This window comes from Pipistrellus kuhlii, unplaced genomic scaffold (genome assembly GCF_014108245.1).
Source record: "Pipistrellus kuhlii isolate mPipKuh1 unplaced genomic scaffold, mPipKuh1.p scaffold_m20_p_20, whole genome shotgun sequence".
Taxonomy (NCBI): domain Eukaryota; kingdom Metazoa; phylum Chordata; class Mammalia; order Chiroptera; family Vespertilionidae; genus Pipistrellus; species Pipistrellus kuhlii.
The window spans coordinates 11,844,827-11,864,284 of record NW_023425516.1 but is presented as its reverse complement, the minus strand read 5'-3'; the positions used below and the strand labels follow the sequence as shown (position 1 = coordinate 11,864,284).

Genomic DNA, 19,458 nt, shown 5'->3' with positions numbered 1-19,458 from the left:
TCGATGAGAGAGACATCGATCAGCTGCCTCTTGCACACCCTCTACTGGGGATGTACCCACAACCAAGGTACATGCCCTTGACAGGAATCAAACCTGGGACCTTTCAGTCCGCAGGCCGACGCTGTATCCATTGAGCCAAACCGGTCAGGGCTTAACTAATCTTTCTAACACTAAATTCAGGCCTATTCTCCCCCAAGGTACTTTAATCTTGTTTAGAGAACACTTTTATATGCTCTCAGAGCACCCTGTATCTGCCTCTATCTTTGCATCTTCCACACTGTATTGTAATAATCTGTTTACCCCTGTCTTCCTCCATGAGAATTCTGGGTAGAAATCACAGCATAGTTATGCTTGTTAGGATTGATCAAATAATTGAATTGATGCCCCTCCCCTGGGAATTGACCTTTAGGCCACTTCACAAGGGGCATTTATTTCCTTTCCCTTAGACCACATTCCATTTGCTAAGACCATTAACTCTTCGGACTTTCCCAGAATCCCAAACTGCCCAGAGAATTTTCTGTCCAGAAAAAGTCCTCCTAAAGTCATTTAAAATCTCCGACTCCCGGGTATGTATGGGAGGGGGGAGGGCATTGGTATATGTACAAAAATAATAATTTAATAAAAAAATATAATAATAATAATAAAAAAATCTCCGACTCCCTGCCCCTGGGTGCTGGTGCCATTTGGGGACTCAGCCCATCTGGTATCCAGATGACCCTTACCACTCTGGCCTTGTGCATTCCTCCTTCGGCAACCCTAACAAGGCTGTTTCCTCAGTGTCTATCACAGGGCCTGGACCATGGTGCAGTAACAAGTGTTTACGAATCAATGAAAGGATACCTGAATGGATGGATGTGGGTGAATGATTTTGGAATGGACCATTGGGGGTTTTCAAAGAGGATGAAGGCTAAGTGAAATAAGCCAGTCAGAGAAAGATAAAATATCACATGATCTCACTCATTTGTGGAATGTAATGAACACCATAAACTGATGAACAAAAACAGATCCAGAGACAGAGAAATATCGATCAGACCATCACACCTCAGAGGGAAGGTAGGGGAGGGTGGGGGGGTAAAGGGAGAGAGATCAACCAAAGGACTTGTGTGCATGCATATAAGCCTAACCAATGGACACAGACACCAGGGGGGTGAGGGCATGAGTGGGGAGGGAAGAGAGGGGGTAATGGGGGAATAAAAACACATATGTAACACCTTAATCAATAAAGAATTTTTTTTAAAAAAAAAGAGGATGAAAGATGGTGAAGGAAGATGAGAAGAAAAAAGGGAAGTGACTGATATTTTTAAGTTTGTTTTGTTCTTGCTTAAGTGGAAGAAAGTTGTCATTTCATTTCATCAAAAGTTTATTGAGCATCCAGTATGTGCGAGGCACTCTGCTGGATGTCGGTAATACAAAGATGAAGATCCAAACAAAATACAACAGAAACAAAATCCACTTCCTCACTCCTTCCCCAACTCCCCAACCCCACTCAAGGTAAATCTGGCTTCAGCCAGAGAAGCCGGGCCGGGGGGCCCTCGGGGATTCCGCATCAGGTTACGGAACACAGCAGACTCTCATCCCGTCCCACCCTCACCTTCACCTCTGCCTCTCCAGGCTGACCAGCATCTCCCCCTTCTCCGAGTCCTACATCTCACACCTGCCTGAGCAACGTACCCTGCACCTACGTACCCTGCCTGGACGAGGCACCTGGGACGGCGAGGGGAGCAGTTCTGGACAATGAAGGGGAGCTGCAAAGGCATGCAAGCTCAAATGAGCCACTGGCATGCTGACCGCTGACGGCCAGAGGGGGAGGGGCTACCTGGAGATGGTTTTGCCCTTGGGGCTGGGACAAAACTTGCACCAGTGTGAAGGGTAGGGTCAGGGGCCTTAGGAATTGCTCTGTGGGAAGGTGGAGAGTCAGAGCTGGAGTTTAGGAGGCTGAGGAGGGGCCTGGGATGCAAGGACGCTTGGAGGCATCGGAAAACAGAGGTCAGGAGACACAGAAGGTCTCCTCTTTCAGCTGTTCAATTGCCCTCTCTCCTCACACGGCAGGTTATTGTCTCTCCTACAAAGGGGTCCATAGGCCGGGGCCTGGGCCTGGCCTGGCCACACCGTGGCCCCGCCTCTGTACTCAGATGCGGTGTGATTGGGGAGTCTGCCCTCCTCCAGTCTCTTGGGATCCGGGTATCTGGGAGCAGGGCAGGTAGAGGAGGGAGCCAAGGGTTGGATCACGTCTCCCTGAGGTGCTGGGAGCAATGATCCTCCTCCCCTCCCCCCACTTCATTTCTCTGGAAAGTCAAACCTTGTTCTCTCACAGCTGGAGGGAGCCCACAGCCTTTCTGGGGGGGGGGGGGGGGATTATGATTGTTTGAAAGGCTGGTTGTGTAAGGAAGCCAGGGAGAAGGCACAGGCGTGAGCGTTAGAAACAGTTCTTCCCCTGATGTTGCTTTCTGGGCTCCGGGAGTGAGTGAGAATCCCTCTCTCTGAGATCAGAGACAGGAGGACCGCTCAGCATGCCTCTCTCTGAGCCTCTGAGGGAGGCTTCGGGAGGAGGCCAAGGCCTGGGCTTGAATCCTCTGTTCTCGCTGGGGCCCAGGTCAGGGGGCAAAAGGATGCGCCTGAGCTCCCCCCGCATCCACCGGTAGGTGCCCAGGTAGCAGGCGCCCAGAGGCACTGCCTGCAGTGATTTCCGGGTGTTCGGAACAGTGCCCTGTACACACAGTCCCCGCGATCTGACTGCCCCTTCCTCCAGACGGTTGGTTGTGCGTGTTTGAGCAGAAGGCCTCTGTGCCCTGGGCTTGCCCCAAACGTGCCAGGAGCCAGAGGGAAGGGAGGCGGGTGGGAAGGGCGCGGGATAGTCGCGGGAGTTAGGTTACTGATATTAGTTCCCATAAGATCCTTGCAGGGCTGTGCCGGATATTTAATAATCTACATAGTCCTAAGGGGGCACAGCCCTTATCCGCCGAGAACACTGCCAGCGAGCCAGCAGCAAACGCGACCCGGTTTCACCCCTGGACCCCCGGCTCCCCGCTGCCTCCTCCATCCGCTCGAGCTCATCCACGTCCTCAGGCGAGACCCCTGCTCCGTGCGCTCCTGCGGGGGGCCCCCCGCCTCCCCGGCCGCCGCGCGTGCGGGCTTCCCCGGGGGGGAAGGCGGGTCCCGGCGGCTCAGGCGCTGATGCCCACCGGGGCGGCCTCCTCGGGCTCGCGGAGCAAGCGCGCGCCCGCAGTCCGCAGGAGGCCGGAGCGGCCGGGCGAGCCGGGGGCGCGGGACGGAGACGTGTGCGGCCGGCCTCCGGGCGCGGGCGAGGGCGCGGGCGAGCGCGGGTACCGGCGGGCGGAGCGCACGGGCAGCCCCGGCGAGCGGCCGGGCACCGCCGGCGACACCACCGAGTAGCCGGGCGGGCCGGGCTCCGTGGCGCGGGGCTCCGGGGCGGGCTCCTCCTCCGGCTCCTGGGCCTCCTGCAAGGACACGCGCCGGGGTCAGCGGACAGCGGCCCGGGTTTAGGGGCGCGACGCTGGTGTGCGAGGGGCGCTGGGCAAACCTAAGTGAAGGAGATAGGTTCCCTCCACCCTTCCACCTCTTGGAAGATGGCAGACAGAGGTCTGGTTCCCTGCCCTCCAATCCCTCTTCCCCCCTCCCAATCCCCCTTCCCCCTCCCAATCTTCCTTCCCAATCCCCCCTCCTCTCCCTCCCCCCTCCCTCTCCCAATCCTTCCTCCCAATCCCCCCTCCCCCCTCCCAATCCCCACTCCTCCTCCAATTCCCCTCCCGCCTCCCAATTCCCATCTGCCCTTCAATTCCCATCCGCCCTTCAATTCCCTCTCCCCTCTTCCCAATCCCCCAATACAAGACACTTAGCATGGTGCCTGGCAGATAACAGGTGCTCCTTAAACAGTGAAATGCATGAACTTGAGTGTTTTGCCCCTTATTGTCCTCTTTCCATCTGCCTGGGGAAGCCTGGGGCAGCGTCAGTGGAACAGCGGGGAAATTACCAGGGCTGATGATGTTCAAAGACCTGAACTGAAGGCCTAGACCTGGCCCTTATTTCCTTGGCTGATCCTGGGCAAGTCCCTCCTCCGCCTTCCTCTGCCTTATTTTCCTACCCTGTACAGGGGGACGACACGCCTGTTCCTCAGGCCGCTCTGAGCACCATAAGGGGATATAAGCATCTAATCTGGCGCCAGGGCTCGTTGGGGTGTGGGGGGCACCCGGTCCACAGCCGCTCACCTTGTCCTTCAGCACATAGAGCGCCAGGGGGTTCTTCCGCTCCTGCTCTCCACTTCGGGGGAGGGTGTCTGCTGCACAGGGCGGAGAATGGGGTAGCTGGCCCAGACCCAGAACCCTCCTCCCCGCCGGCCAGCACCTACTACTTCTGCTCCCCAGGGGGCCGGGCCAGGCCCCGCCACAACCTCCACCAAGGTCAGCAGCATCCCGCGGGGTCCTACCTTGGCCGCACCTCTCCCTGCTCTGCAGTCTTCTCGCGGTTGGCGGAGGAAGGGGCCCTGCAGAGCCGGCTTCCTTGTGGCCTGCGTCCGCCTTTTCCCAGAAGCCCACTGATCTGAGTGAGGATGGGTTGGGCGAGTGGGCCGCTGGGAGCTCACCTTCTGGCTTCAGGCTGTCATCGTTCTGGTCTATGTACTCCAGGGAGTTTTGTTTTTCCAGTTTCTTCTTCTTTCTGCAAATCCACCCAGCACCCCGTGAACAGAGTGGCTGAGGGGGAGCCGGAGGAGGGCTGGGGGTGGGGACAAGGGCGAGTGGATGGCTGTACAAAAGGCCGGATAACAGGAGGATGGGCTGGAAGGAGTTAAATCTACGTTTGCCGCTGGCGTTGTGACTGTGGACAAGTCGTTTAACCAACTTGAGTTTCGGTGTCTTTATCTGTAAACTGCAAGTAATGATACTTAGAAGGTATGGGCCGAAACTACAATAGTTTGGCTCAGTGGATAGAGCATCGGTCTGTGGACTGAAGGGTCCCAGGTTCGATTCTGGTCAGGGGCATGTACCTTGGTTGTGGGCACATCCCCAGTGGGGGGTGTGCAGGAGGCAGCTGATGGATATTTCTCTCTCTCTTCCTCTCTGTAAAAAAAAAAAATCAATAAAATATATTAATATATATATATATATATATATATATATATATATATATATATATATATATATATATATATATATTGCACTAACCACAATCACAGTGCCTAGCCCAGGAATGGTACCCTGCACGTGAAACCATTATTAACAGTGTGGGTCTTCAGGGGGTTGTGAGCACAGGAGGTGGTTCCATACACTGTACCCACTGTGGTGAGAGGGATCTCCTGGGCAGAAGTGCAGGGCCCTGGGATAAGGCATTTAAAGAGGCCGCGAGAAGAAGAGAGCTTGGGAGTGGGTTGAAGGATGAGGATGCTCAGGGTGTGGAACCTGAGGGGTTACCTAGACTTTTTGGAGGGTTTCCAGCAGGCACAGACCGTCACCAAGGTCACGAGGAGGAAGATGCCTCCGGTGGACAAGATGATGTAGAGGGAGCTTCTTTCTGGGGAGAGAGAAAGGCAGGGATGGACGTGAGAGACGCCTGGGGGTGGGGAGGAGGGCTTCCTGTAGCCGTGGGAGAGAAAGGGAGCCCCAGGCAGGATGGCTGGCTCAGGGCAGAGCTTGCCCAGGGCTCACTTCTCACCTGTGGCCGTTCTCCATGGAGAGCTGGCCCATCTCTGCCTCCCTCTCCCTCCGTCTGGGATGTCTTTAGCCCCTCGTGGGCTTTGAGCCCCGAGGGGAGGGCAGGCGGGGGGGGACTCACTGTACACGGTGATCTTGATGGGCAGACTGCGGCCCTGGCTGATGGGGTTCTCCACCACGCAGCTGTACAGGTCATCGTCCTCCATGAGCACACGCGTGATGGTGAGCACCTTCTGGTCGGAGGACAGGAGCATGCGCGAGTCATTGAGGAGGGGCTTGCCGTCCTTCAGCCAGGTGTAGCTGGGCTTGGTGCCGTTTTCATGGGAGCAGTTCAGGGTGAAGGCTTCGCTGAGCTCCAGCACGGTGGTCGAAGCCACTAACACCTGTGGCCTCGAAATGGGCACTGAGCCCGGGGAGGGGAGGCTGTGAGCCAGGGGCCAGAAAGCTCCTCCCACCTCCCTAACTCCCTACCTTCCACACAGCACAACTCAGTCTGTGGTCAGAGAGGCCCTTCAGAGATCATTAGTCAGGATCCTTTCTTTCTTTCTTTCTCTTTCTTTCTTTCTTTCTTTCTTTCTTTCTTTCTTTCTTTTTTTTTAATTCTTTATTGATTAAGATATCACATTAAGCCAAAACCGGTTTGGCTCAATGGATAGAGCATAGGGCTGCGGACTGAAAGGTCCCGGGTTCGATTCCAGTCAAGGGCATGTACCTTGGTTGTGGGCACATTCCCAGTAGGGGGTGTGCAAGAGGCAGCTGATTGATGTTTCTCTCACATCGATGTTTCTAACTCTCTATCCCTCTCTCTTCCTCTCTGTAAAAAATCAATAAAATATATTTTTTAAAAAAGATATCACATTAAGGTGGTTTTTGTCCTCAACCTCCCATTCCAACCCCTCACCCCCCCCCCCCCCCCCTCAGGCCTCCACCCCCCTATTGTCCTTGACCACTGGTTAGGCTCATATGTGTGCACATAAGTCCTTTGGTTGATCTCTCCCTTTAATCCCCACCCTCCCTTTGAGGTCCAACAGTCTGACCCATGGCTCCTTATCTCAGGGTCTGTTCTTGTTCATCAGTCTATGTTGTTCACCATTTCCCCTAGATGAGTGAGATCATGTCCTACTAGTCAAGGTCTTGACCACTATCCACCCATACATTCATTCACTCATTCATTCGTTTATTTATTTTTAACTTATCTTTATTGTTGAAAGTATTACAGATGCCCCCATTCACTCATTTATTGACCAGCTATGTATTGAGTACCTACTGAGCACAGGAGGTACAATACTGAACAAGACAGCCATGGTCCCCACCCTCACAGATCTTCCCTCCCCTTTTCCCCCAAATACCTTCCTAAGATGTCGTAAACTGGAACAACGAAGGCTAAGTCCAGCTGCCTGGCTTCAAATATTGGCTCAGTCACTTACCAGCTGCAAGACTTAGGCAAGTTACTCTACCTTTTGGTGCCTCCGTTTCCTCTTCTGCAAATGGGGATAATGATATTTACTATCCCTAGCTCTGTGGTCGGCAAACTGCGGCTCTCGAGCCACATGCGACTCTTTGGCCCCTTGAGCCTGGCTCTTCCTGGGCAAGTCTATTTTGAAGAAGTGGCGTTAGAAGAAGTTTAAGTAGAAAAAGTTTGGCTCTCCAAAGAAATGTCAATCGTTGTACTGCTGATATTTGGCTCTGTGGACTCATGAGTTTGCCGACCGCTGGCCTAGATTACTGTGAGCATTAACAGAGTCAATATGTGCAAAGTACTTACAGCAGTTTCTGGAGTACAGTAAGCACTCTTTACCTGTTTCCTGCAGCCTATCTACTAACTGCTAAGGCCCCACTGGCTCACTCTCACCTCCTGAGTGGTTTTGTGTTGGCGTTCTGGGGTCTAACAGACCCTGCCCCGGTCTCAGGACCAGCCCCGCGCCTCCCCTGCCAGAGTGCCTTACCGTCTACGGTGAGGTTGATGGTCTTCTCCCCGGTGAAGGTGTCATCCGTGATGGAGATCTCAACCTCGTAGGTGCCCTCATCGCTGAGCTGCAGGTCGCTGAGGAGCAGGGAGCCGTTTTCAAAGAGGCGGATGCGGTCCCGATAGTCGGGCCGCAGGTTGCCAATGACCTCGGTGCCGATGGACTGCACCACGGTCACCGGCTTGTCCCGCTTCAGCTGCCACTTCACCACGGGCTTGTCGCTGCTGGTGCTGCTGTACTGCACGGAGAGCAGCGCCGACTTGCCCACGGTGCCATGGATCAGGCGGACCTGGCTGGTGATGTTCACCCCCTGCAGGGGCCCTAGGAACAGAGGGCATCAGACCCCTGGCTCCTTACCTCACTCCCACCTTCATTCCTCTGATCTCTTCAAGTCTCCCCATTCATTCTGGACCCTTCCCAGGTGTCCTTCCTTCTTACTCTCCGGTGCCTTCTCATCTCCCCCTGTAGCGCTGGGCCCCTCTGCTCCTCCATCATCCCTCACCCCCATCCCGTTGCCCTTAAATCTTCTTCCATCTGGCCCTCTGCCTCTGGTAGTGTCCCTCTGGAAGAGTCCAGCTCACCCTCACCATTTATAGAAATATTTATTGAGCATTTACCATATGACAGGCACTATTATGTATCCTTGGGATAGATCATTGAGCAAAACAGACATTCTTTTTTTTCTTTTTTAAAAAAAATATATTTTATTGATTTTTTTTTACAGAGAGGAAAGGAGAGGGATAGAGAGCTAGAAACATCGATGAGAGAGAAACATCGACCAGCTGCCTCCTGCACATTCCCCACTGGGGATGTGCCTGCAACCAATGTCCATGCCCTTGACCGGAATCGAACCTGGGACCCTTCAGTCCGCAGGCCGACGCTCTATCCACGGAGCCAAACCGATTTTGGCAAAAACAGACATTCTTTATCCTCTGTAGCTTTTAAGTCAATCGACGTTAGGGTGAATTTGTGAGGTTTTCTTGATGGAACACTGGGAGAGTGAGGTGGGGTTGGGTGAGGGAGAAAGCCTGGGGACATAGATTCACAAAGACATAGATTCACATGTGACATCATGTATGTCACATGATGGTGGCCTGAAGGGGAAGGGTAGGGGTCTGAAGACAACGGGGCCGCAATCCAGTTAGTCCAAGAGCCGCTCCTATCCTTGCCTCAGCGGCACGTAGCATCTTCCTAGGCCTACCCAGTGCAACACAGCCCTGTCATGAGGTAGATGATTTTGAAAATCCACCCAAAATCCAGCCCAATTTGTATTCCCTTTAGAAGAGGGATTTAGGATGAGTGAAACAAAAAGTCTGGAATCAGAAGGCCTTATAAGATTGGGCTCTTTCTGCCAATTAAACCTGATTCTTCAGGATGAAAACACTCAGAGGCTATAGCATATGGATTGCCCTAGATCTGTGGTCGGCAAACTCATTAGTCAACAGAGCCAAATATCAACAGTACAACGATGGACATTTTTTTCAACTTAAACTTCTTCTAACGCCACTTCTTCAAAATAGACTCGCCCAGGCCGTGGTATTTTGTGGAAGTGCCACACTCAAGGGGCCAAAGAGCCGCATGCGGCTCTCGAGCCACAGTTTGCTGACCACGGCCCTAGGTGGGAGTCTTCCTCCCACCATAACTTACAGGGGTAGTATGGACTGAGCAGTCTTCCTCAGAAGCTGACAAAGAGAGCATTTTGCCAAGCAAACACTGTATCCCAAAATGCTTGCCAAAACTGGAGTCTGCATTAAGTTCAGGGTTCCACAGCTTTCAAGGGACACAGAGAACTGGGACAGGAGCCAAAGCAGGACACAGAAACGAGGAAGTGGCTAACAATTGTGATCCACAGCAGAAATAAAAGGGACTAGGACTACTCAACCTTGAGAAGTGATTAACTTCATTACTGTCCTCTAGTCTCTGAGGCATCAGTATGTAGGAAGTGTCTGTTCTCACCCCAGGCTGAACAAAAGGAAATTGACTGATTAACTTAAACAGTGCCATACTGGGTCAGGTAGGTGGCCTTCATCAAGGAGGATTTTGACCCCCTGTGACACCAAGCAATGTCAAGCTGTAAATGCATCTGCCAATAACCTCGGATTCCCTTAATAGTCTCTTCCTTTAAAGACACCACAATCGACTTATTTTTATGTGCTAATTTTGCTTTGCAAAAGAGTCCACTTACTAGTATTTGCCTTAAATGTATCCTATATGATAAAAGCCTAATATGCTAAGTGTCCAATTGTCCTGTGACCTGTCAACTGATCAACCAATCAAAGCATAATATGCTAATGATATGCTAAGGCCGCTCAACCACTTGCTATAATGTGCACTGACCACCATGGGGCAGTAGGTTAGCTTGCTGCTGGGGTCCAGCTGATCGAGACTGAGTGAGATGGGCTGAACATGCCCTGGAGTCCTCCTGCGGTCCCTCCCTGGCTGGCCAACCTCCTGTGTCTCTCTCTGGCCCAATCATGCACCGGTAGGGTCCCTCAGCCTGGCCTGCACCCTCTTGCAATCTGGGACCTCTTGGGAGATGTTGGAGAGTCAGTTTCAGCCTGATCCCACAGGCCACTCCCCTCAGGAGGGTGCCAGATGCATGGCTCACCCATAGGGGCCCCACCTGTTCACAAATTCATGCGCTGGGCCTCTCATCTTTTACAAATGTCAATGAGATGGTGTCAATCATGTATTGTAGATTTTGGTCTATATACAGACATATAATCTCTAATACCATAAACTGCAGTTATATCCCTTTTTTATGTGAAGGATTTTTAAAATATATATATTTTATTGATTTTTTACAGAGAGGAAGGGAGAGGGATAGAGAGTTAGAAACATCAATGAGAGAGAAACATCGACCAGCTGCCTCCTGCACAACCCCTAACTGGGGATGTGCCCACAACCAGGATACATGCCCTTGCCCGGAATCGAACCCGGGACCTTTCAGTCCTCAGGCCGACGCTCTATCCACTGAGCCAAACCGGTCCCGGTGGAAAAAATGAATCTTGAGCCCTAGCCACTTTGGATCAGTAGATAGAGCATTGGCCCACGATCATAGGTTCAGTTCCAGTCAAGGAAACGTACCTCAATCAGGGAGCAGGCAGAAGGCAACCAATCGATGTGTCTCTCTTACATGGATATTTCTCTCTTAGTCTTTCCCCCTCCCTTCTACTCTCTCTAAAAATCAATGGATTAACAAAACAAACAAACAAAAAAGCTTGATCCTTACTTCACACCTTACACAAATATCAATTCTAGATGGATTGTATATCTAACTGTGAGAGGTAAAGCACCCATGTTTTAAAAAAAAAACACAGTGGAATAGCTCCACAACTTGAGAACAGACACAGACTTCTTAGATAGAACACAAAAGTGTGACACCCATAAAAGAAGAAAATGATACAGTGGACACAATAAAATTCAGAGCTTCTATTCATCAAATAGCAGCATGAAGACAGTGAAAAGGCAAGTTGTAGGGTGGGAAGTAATACATATTCTATAAAGGACTTATACCCAAAAAATGTTTTTTTTTTTAATTCCTACAAATCAATAATTTTTTTTAAATCCTGAAAACTCAATAGCAAATGGGCAATAGACTTGGAATAGGTACTTCACAAAAAGGATATCCAAATGGCTCATAAAGATTTGAAAAAGACACTTCATTAATAACCATGGAAATGCAATTCTAAATCATAATTTGATACCACCTCAAACTCACTAAGATGGTTAAAATAAAAAAGAATTGTTGGTGGTCAAGGGGGCATCTGGAACTCTCAAATAATGCAGGTGGGAATGCAGATTGATACAACCACTTTCAAAAACCGTTTGGTTCTATTCACTAAAACTTAACATATGCATATAACTCAGTAATTCTATTCGTATGTGTATACTCCAAAGAATGTGTATCTCTGTAACCAAAACATGCACCTTAGGATGTTTTAAGAACTATATTCATAACGCCCCAAACAGGAAACATGGATGAATCTTAAAAATTCAGTGTTCAGTGAAAGAAACCAGACAAAAAATAATGCCTAATCTGATTTCATTTATGTAAAGTTCAAAGACATGCAAAATTCATCTGCATTGGAAATTAGGATACCACTGTGACCCTGGTGGGAGGGCAATAGTCCCTGAAATTGTATGAGGTACTAAAGTGATCGATTGCTTGATCTTGGGCACTGATTACATGAATATGTTCACTTTTCAACGGTTCATCCAGCTGTATCCTTATGCTAAGTGCATTTTTCTGTATGGAATGTTTAATTGAAAAAAATTAAAAAGAGGCTGGAATAGTTATAAGATCCCAAAGAGTAAAATCTTGAATGTTGGTTCTCTAGAAAACTTTCTGCACACACAGTCTTCTAGTTCTCCCTCTGTCCTTGTGACTGTTCCTTTATGGTCTCCTCAATGGGATTTTTTCCTCTACAAATCGTGGGATTACTCAATGTTCCATTTTCAGCCTATTTTCTCATTTTAGGTGCTATTATCCATACTTTATTTTAAATCTTACCTATGGCTGACAGCGTCCAAATACCTCCCATCAGCCCTGGCCTTCCTGGCCCCCAGGTTCAGGCTATTCAACATTTTCCCACAGATGTGTCATAGGTATTTCAATCTTAACATGGATTATAGTAATGATCACATCCCTACAATTTTTGACACACAGAACCTATACCTCCCTCTCTGGATCCTCCCACTTCTTATCAATCACCAAGTCTTGACTTTCCCTCCAAAATATTATCTCAGCATTCCTCTTTATTCTAATTCCAGCCCATGCTGTTTCTCTCTCATGAACGACTGCAGTAGCCTTTTATGGGTTGAACTGTGACCCCTAAAATTCATATGTTGAAGTCCTAATCTCAGTACCTCAGACTGTGACCTTATTTGGTTCTTGTGGAGGTAATAAGCTAAGATGAAGATGGGCCTCTAATCTAATATGACTGTTGTCCTTATAAAAAGGAGAAATTTGGACACAGACACACACACAGGGAGAATAACATGTAAATGCTGAAATTATGCTGCCATAAGCCAAGGAACTACTAGAAGCAGAGAGGCCTAGAACAGATCTTTTTCTATCGCCATCGGCTGAGTTTTGCCACGAGATGTTGATCTCAAACTATTAACCTCCCACACTGTGAGACATTAAATTTCTGTTTTCCAGGCCACCCAGTTTGTGGTCCTCTGCTCTAGCAGCCCTAGGAAATGAACACAGGTGTCCTTTCCTTTCTTGTTTGCCTCCAGTTCCCGCCAGTGCCTCACTGCAGAGTGAGCTAACCCAACACGCGTCTGGCCCTCCACCCCCACTCCACCATTCACAGACTTTTCTGGTTTACTTGGTGCAGTTTACCAGGCTTTAGCCGAACTGATTCACACTTGCCTCTCCAGCAGAGGAGAACAGCTGGGCTGCTCCAAAACACAGGGTGCCACCTCAAGCTGTCGACCTTTGCCCGTTTCCCCAAAGCTAATGCCCACTCCCACACTTATACTTATTTTATCTGATCTTTTAAAATGTAGTCAGACATTCCCAGGTGACCTCTCCTGGTATTCCCCCAACTGCACCCTGCACCACCAGCACCTGTTTCCTGGTGGGGTGGGTGACTTCTCTCTGCTCTGAAGCATCCTCTGCATATCTGACTCAACATAGTTTCTGTGTTTTACTAAAATGATCTCTGCATCTGTTTGTCCAACTAAATTGTGCATTACTAAGCTTTCTGGTCTGTGTGTGTGTGTGTGTGTGTGTGTGTGTGTGTGTGTGTGCGCGCGCACGCGCCCGTGTGCATAAACAAATATACTTAAAATAAGATCAATTCTCCAAATGGTTGGTAGGGGTGGAACAGGAGACAGGTGTCTACGGTGTAGGGTGAGTTATGGGTAGTTTGCTGTGACTCTCCGAAACCAGGGGGCTTGTTATCGCCAAAGCTTCTTATATTTCTTGCTATGTCAGACTCAGAGAAGTGGGGGCAGGAGGCCGGGGAAGCACAAAACCAAGATTCCCCCACCCCACCAAGCCTCACCAGAATCCTTGCAAAGAATGCCGGAACTGGCCAGTCCCAACAAGCCATCCTATAAAAATGGCTCATTGCCCTTCCTCTAATGTCCTGAATGCCGTGGGAGCTCCGAAGTCATGCAGGCCTTTGGGGGAGGGGGCAGGGGCCGTGCAGAATGAAGAAATACATTCAACACTAATGCCTGAATTCACTGAGAGGCTTCCCACACAGCTGAGCTCTCTCTCCCCTCCTCCCACCCGAAGGACATTCTGGCCCTCCACGCTCCCCTCCCTCACCTTGGGAAGCCCCAGTCCCTTCGCCAAACCCTCTCTTACCCTTCCGGTCTCCTACCTGTCTGGATCAGAAGAAGGTAGACAAAAGGAATGAGGCGCAGGGCACTGAAGGCTCTGGACTGGGCTCCCCTTTCTCTCTTCATTTTGGGTGGCGTCCTCCAGCCTTGGGGCAGGCAATTAGCATGATTTCTTCACTCTGGGCACGTCCCTTTGTACCACTCGGAGTTTCTCTGCCCGAGCACAACGCTGCCAACTTTGCTCTGAACACACAGAGCTCTGTGTGTGGCTGGACTTGTTCTTTCTTCTCTTTCAGACCTGGCATTTTTTCTAGTTTCAAAGCCCTTACATCCCCAGTTTAGAAGGGGAGGGGGGCAATTTGCTTAGGAGATAATCTTCAAAGGGGGTGCCAATCCAATGGGTCCTGGGGGCCCATCAGCTCTTCCCTGTCTGTGATGAGAACCAGTATGAGGGGGAGATGAGGATTTGGGCTCAATAGGAACTGAACTGGGGCCCACGCTAAATGGGACTTGTGTCCCAATCCATCCTGTCTCCACCTCATGCTTCTTATTCCTGAGAAGGAAGGTGTATTTGAGGGATAGACCTCCAATAGATTTTTAAATATATATATATATATATATATATATATATATATATATATATATATATATATATAGATTTTTTTACAGATAGGAAGGAAGAGGGATAGTTAGAAACATCGATGAAAGAGGAACATCGACCAGCTGCCTCCTGCACACCCTTCACTGGGGATGTGCCTGCAACCAAGGTACATGCCTTTGACCAGAATCGAACCTGGGACCCCCCTGTCTGCAAGCTGAAGCTCCATCCACTGAGCCAAACCGATAGATTTTTAAGAGGGATAGAAGCTTTTAAAAGGCTGGGGAATAAGAGACTGCAGAGAACTACTGAAGAGATGGAAGACCCTGTTCCATCCCAAAGGAAGATTGGAATGTGGCCTGAATTCTATTATTTTCGTATCTGTCGGGTCCTCCTTGGGGTTCTCTTTCCTATCATAGAATCACATAGATACTGAGTGAGGGCCTCTTTCCAGAAGCCACTCTGTTTATTCCTCTGCCCCCAGTGAATTTTCTCCAACACGTCAGAGCAAGGACAAAGGTGACATCCTAGCAGCCAGCATCCTGGGTTCTGTCACCAGCTTCTCAGCCAGGTGGCCTCTTCTTGCTTTCAGGCTTTGAGGAGGAGTGTCACTCTAGCTCTCCTGCCCCCTCATCGCTATGTCCACCATTCCCATGAGGGCTGCCAGTAGAACGTATGCTCACCAACTTGTGCAATTTTGAAACCTGACTCATAATTTGTTAACCCTCAATTTCACACCTGTGGAATGGGGAAGCTGTAGTTTCCTTGTAGGAATTGTTAGGGAGATTGTTGGAGATACGGAACAGTAGAGTACCTAGGAAATTCTTTGTTACAAAGAGGGGTGGGGGAATCTTGGTTTTGTGCTTTCCCAGCTTCCTTAAACTTTAAACTTTAAAAAAAGAACTCTTCCTCCTCCTCCTCTTCTTCTTCCTCTCTTTCATTCCTGTAAGGAATCTTTATATCATGATGAGACCAAAGTTTACAGCTCCCTCTTGGTAATCTCTAACCCTGGTCTTAGTTTTGCAATAGCTGCCTCTCAAAATATCCTTTTTACATCCTGGAGGAAGCCTGAGTCTACCAAGTTTCTACAATGAAAGACCCGTTGTGTAGTTCAATAAGTCAAAGGATGGGGAGAAGAGTTGGGAAGCATTGGCTTTGAGCTTCACAAAGGAACTGCAAAAATCATTCTGATTTATATAAATAAGATTTTTTCCCTCCCATCTGTATTTCTGTGTCTTTAACTTTTCCCTAGACAGCTCAAGGCACCTGCCTGTCTCTGGAAGAGTTATGGTTGCTTCAGCAGGTGTGAAACGGAAAAGAGAAAGTCTATATTCAGCTTCTGTCACAGTCTTTTAGAGTCGGTAGCAAGACGAAAGGCTTGAAAGCCAAACTCTGTAAGAGACAAAAGGATATTTTAATTTCTTTTTATCTACTCCTTTGAAATATCATCGAACAACAGCCTGTGGACTGGATAACAGAGTTCTACAGGACTAGAGACAAATGGCCTCTTTTGTCTCTGATGGCCAGGCCTTAAGGCTTATTGTCTGAGGGTACAAAGAGTATATGATGTTCAGGAAATAGTCTGAAGTCTGCCTTCTTTAGCCTGAAGACTGTGGAAAGAAAAATGTGACAGAGGAGCCCAGCTTGTGTGGCTCAGTGGTTGAGCATTTGACCTATGAACCAGGAGGTCGCCGTTCAATTCTCTGTCAGGACACATACTGGGGTTCCAGGATCAATTCCCAGTGGGGTGCATACAGGAGGTAGCCAATTGATAATTCTCTCTCATCATTGATGTTTCTCTCTCTCTCTTCCTCTCTGAAATAATATATATATATATATTTTAAATATATATAAAATATATTTTAAATATATTGATATATCAAACAAATATATATTTATTAAATATATGTTAAATATTAAATATATATTTATTTTGATTAAATATATTTATTTTAAATATATATATATTTTAAAAATGTGGCAGAGGAAGACTAAAGAGCAATGTAAAGTCTCAACATCCCCCCTTTCCCTGTCCAGAAATAAACTTTTGGCTTATACCCATGCAGATTATGTAAACGCTTCAAAGAGCCCACAGGCTTCCTTGAGAAGACCTGAGATACTGAGAGAAGAAGGTAAAGAACCTACAGAGTGCTGACCTGGAGCAAAGGGGCCACACTATGCAGGCAATGATGGGCCACCAGCTGCCCTGGTGGGAGTCATACATATAGCTCATCAGAGACCAGTGGGAACACATAAGTCCATGCATATTGTCTCCTTCTGAAGCCACATCACCTATACTACCCCCACCCTTCTTAGACAGGAGCTGGGTTGGGGAGGAAGTGAATCACTGATTAAGCAATTGCCAGGGTTACCCAAGCAGAGACCTAGCTTCCTTAAGAGCATGTAAAGTGGTTGATCAAACTGAGCTGCTCAGGATGGATTAACATTTAGTTTCCTTTGCTGCCCTGGGGGTGGGAAGCTCATGGGATGATCAGAGCAGCTGCAAAGGAGCAGTTCTGTAGTCCTCTTTCAGGTCTTCTTAAGATGAGAAGACCACTGGAAGTTCATATCATCTGCTAATGTACTTTCTCTCCTAAGGAGTAGACAGCTCTTTGATTGAAAGACTGTGTCTTACTGGTCTCTGAGCCCTACTGCCTCATACAGGGCAGGAAACATAGTAGGTGCCTAATAGAGTTACTGAATGGGCAAGAACTTGAGGGAGTTTCTCAAGAATAAAGAACATGGCCAAAACCGGTTTGACTCAATGGATAGAGTGTTGGTCTGTGGACTGAAAGGTCCGGTCAACCTTGGTTGTGGGCACATCCCCAGTAGGAGATGTGCAGGAGGCAGCTGATGAATGTTTTTCTCCCATCGATGTTTCTAACTCACTATCCCGCTCCCTTTCTCTCTGTAAAAAAATCAATAAAAATATATTTTTAAAAAAGAATAAAGATGTCCATTATGAATATAAATGGAGAGAATAAAGAACAACTATGAGAGGAAACTGGGATAGAGGAGTGAGAGCAGGGAGGGCACCAAATAATGACTGCCAATGACAGACCAATTTGTGAAGATACGAGACACCCCTTTGTGAATTCCCAGAAATAAAGAATTTGCTTTGAGGGGGCTAATGATCCAATAGGCTGTAGGCTAGGGGTGTCGAACTCAATCAGAGAAGGGGCCAAAATCTAAAATCCAGCCTAAATTGCGGGCCGAATGGTTTACTGAACAGTCATAAACTGTCATTGTGATGGAAACGCAGTGGAGTGCAGTGATGACAGCGCGATGCGGGCCACATTGCAAGGCCTGGTGGGACGGATTTGGCCCGCGGGCCTTGTGTTTGACACATGTGCTGTAGGCAATTGGGTTACAGAGACATCCAAGCCAACTTGTTCTCACACATGACACGTAACATTGACCTCAACTGTCTTTGCTTATCTTGTTTTATCATTCCATGTGTTTGTTCTGTTTTCTTCCTTTATGTCTGTCCCATATAATTGTTGACGATGTGGGCTGTGTATTCTTTCTTTGACATCCTGATTATAAACATTACAGTTCTTAACTTCAAAAGTATATTTATACTTGTCAGTCTGCCTGTCTAACTTTTGAATGAGAAAATGTGGTTACTGCAGCCACCTCCTCCTTATCCTGGGTAATTCTCTGGGGCAGAAACTGTACCTCTCCACTCTTCCAGGTCTCCTCGCAGCGCCTGATTTTGAATTCTGTATAAGGTGTATGCTAAAACAATGGTGTGGACAGATGCTTGACTGACCGCAGTAATGGCCTTGATTAGCCAAAGCCACACCCCTTCCTCCTCTGAGCATTTCAACAGATGCACTTTCAAGGGCATTGTCCTTTTCGGAGCTGCATAGGCCGGGCCTCTTAGCCCTTCTGTTACACAGAGTTGCGAGCACCTCGTTTGGCACCTCCTCTGGGATCCTGACTCCTCATCCCTGCACCCATGGCAGCTCTGGCTTCCTGAACTCAGACCTCTGTGCTGAGCACTTCCTGAAGCTCAGAATGGAGCCTTGACTCCTCAAACCCCACATGATATGTAAATAATAACCAATTTTATTTTTTCCCCATTTATCCCCCTATACCCTCTTCTACCTCTACTCACTTCCCTCCTCCACACAATCAACACACAGTTGTTTGTGTACATGAGTTTCCTCTTTTTTTCTTTTTTCTTTTTTGCTCAATACTTTCACCTCCCCCAACATCTACCTCCCCCAAGAGTTGTCTGCCTGCTCTCTATGTATGAATCTGTCTCTCTTTTGCTTGTCAGTTCAGTTTGTTCATTAGATTCCACACATGAGTGAAATGATATGGTACTTGTCTTTCTCTGTCTTATTTTACTTAGCATCATATTCTCCGGGTCCATCCATATTGTCACAAAGGACAACATTTTCTTCCTTTGTATGGCTGAGTAGTACTCCATGGTATAAATGTACCATAGCTGTTTTACCCACTCATCTACTGATGGGCAATTAGGCTGCTTCCAAATCTTGGCTATTGTAAATAATGCTGCAATGAACATAGGGATACATATTTTTTTTTTTTTTGAATTAGTGGTTCAAAGTTTATTCTGATAAATTCTCAGGAGTGAAAGTGCTGGGTCATAAGGCAGTTCCGTTTTTAATTTTTTGAAGTATCTTGGTACTCCTTTCCCCAGTGGCTGCACCCATCTGCATTCCCACCAACAGTGCACAAGGGTTCCCTTTTCCCCACACCCTCTACCGTTAGATTTCAGGATGTCCCCACCCACTTGGCCTGTTCCTTTGTTCCCAGGCTCCAGGAAGAATGTTCTGGCACTGACATTACTAGAGAGATTTTGGCCTTACTAATGGCATAACATCAGTGGTGATTTTTATATTTAGCATTCCCCTCCACCCCACCTTTTCTTCATTCACTTCCTGTTATTGAGTCA

At 48.4% G+C, this 19,458-nt stretch overlaps 1 protein-coding gene across 5 annotated transcripts; it reads right to left on the bottom strand.

Annotated features, from left to right (window-relative positions):
* Window positions 1–1,342: 1,342 nt before the first annotated feature.
* Window positions 1,343–14,360, bottom strand: HEPACAM (hepatic and glial cell adhesion molecule). 5 transcript variants are annotated; one of them, XM_045585473.1, is made up of 7 exons: window positions 13,975–14,360; window positions 7,613–7,954; window positions 5,788–6,069; window positions 5,427–5,526; window positions 4,601–4,674; window positions 4,227–4,294; window positions 1,343–3,458 (listed from the first exon to the last, which is right to left on the bottom strand). In XM_045585473.1, the coding sequence occupies exons 1-7, from the start codon at window positions 14,057–14,059 to the stop codon at window positions 3,165–3,167; spliced, it is 1,245 nt and encodes a 414-aa protein (XP_045441429.1). In that variant the 5' UTR covers window positions 14,060–14,360; the 3' UTR covers window positions 1,343–3,164. The 5 variants fall into 5 exon arrangements, with proteins under 5 accessions (XP_045441429.1, XP_036305390.1, XP_045441428.1 ...); XM_036449497.2 differs by having other exon boundaries at window positions 4,227–4,297; window positions 13,975–14,358; XM_045585472.1 differs by having other exon boundaries at window positions 4,445–4,674; window positions 13,975–14,356.
* Window positions 14,361–19,458: the final 5,098 nt, after the last annotated feature.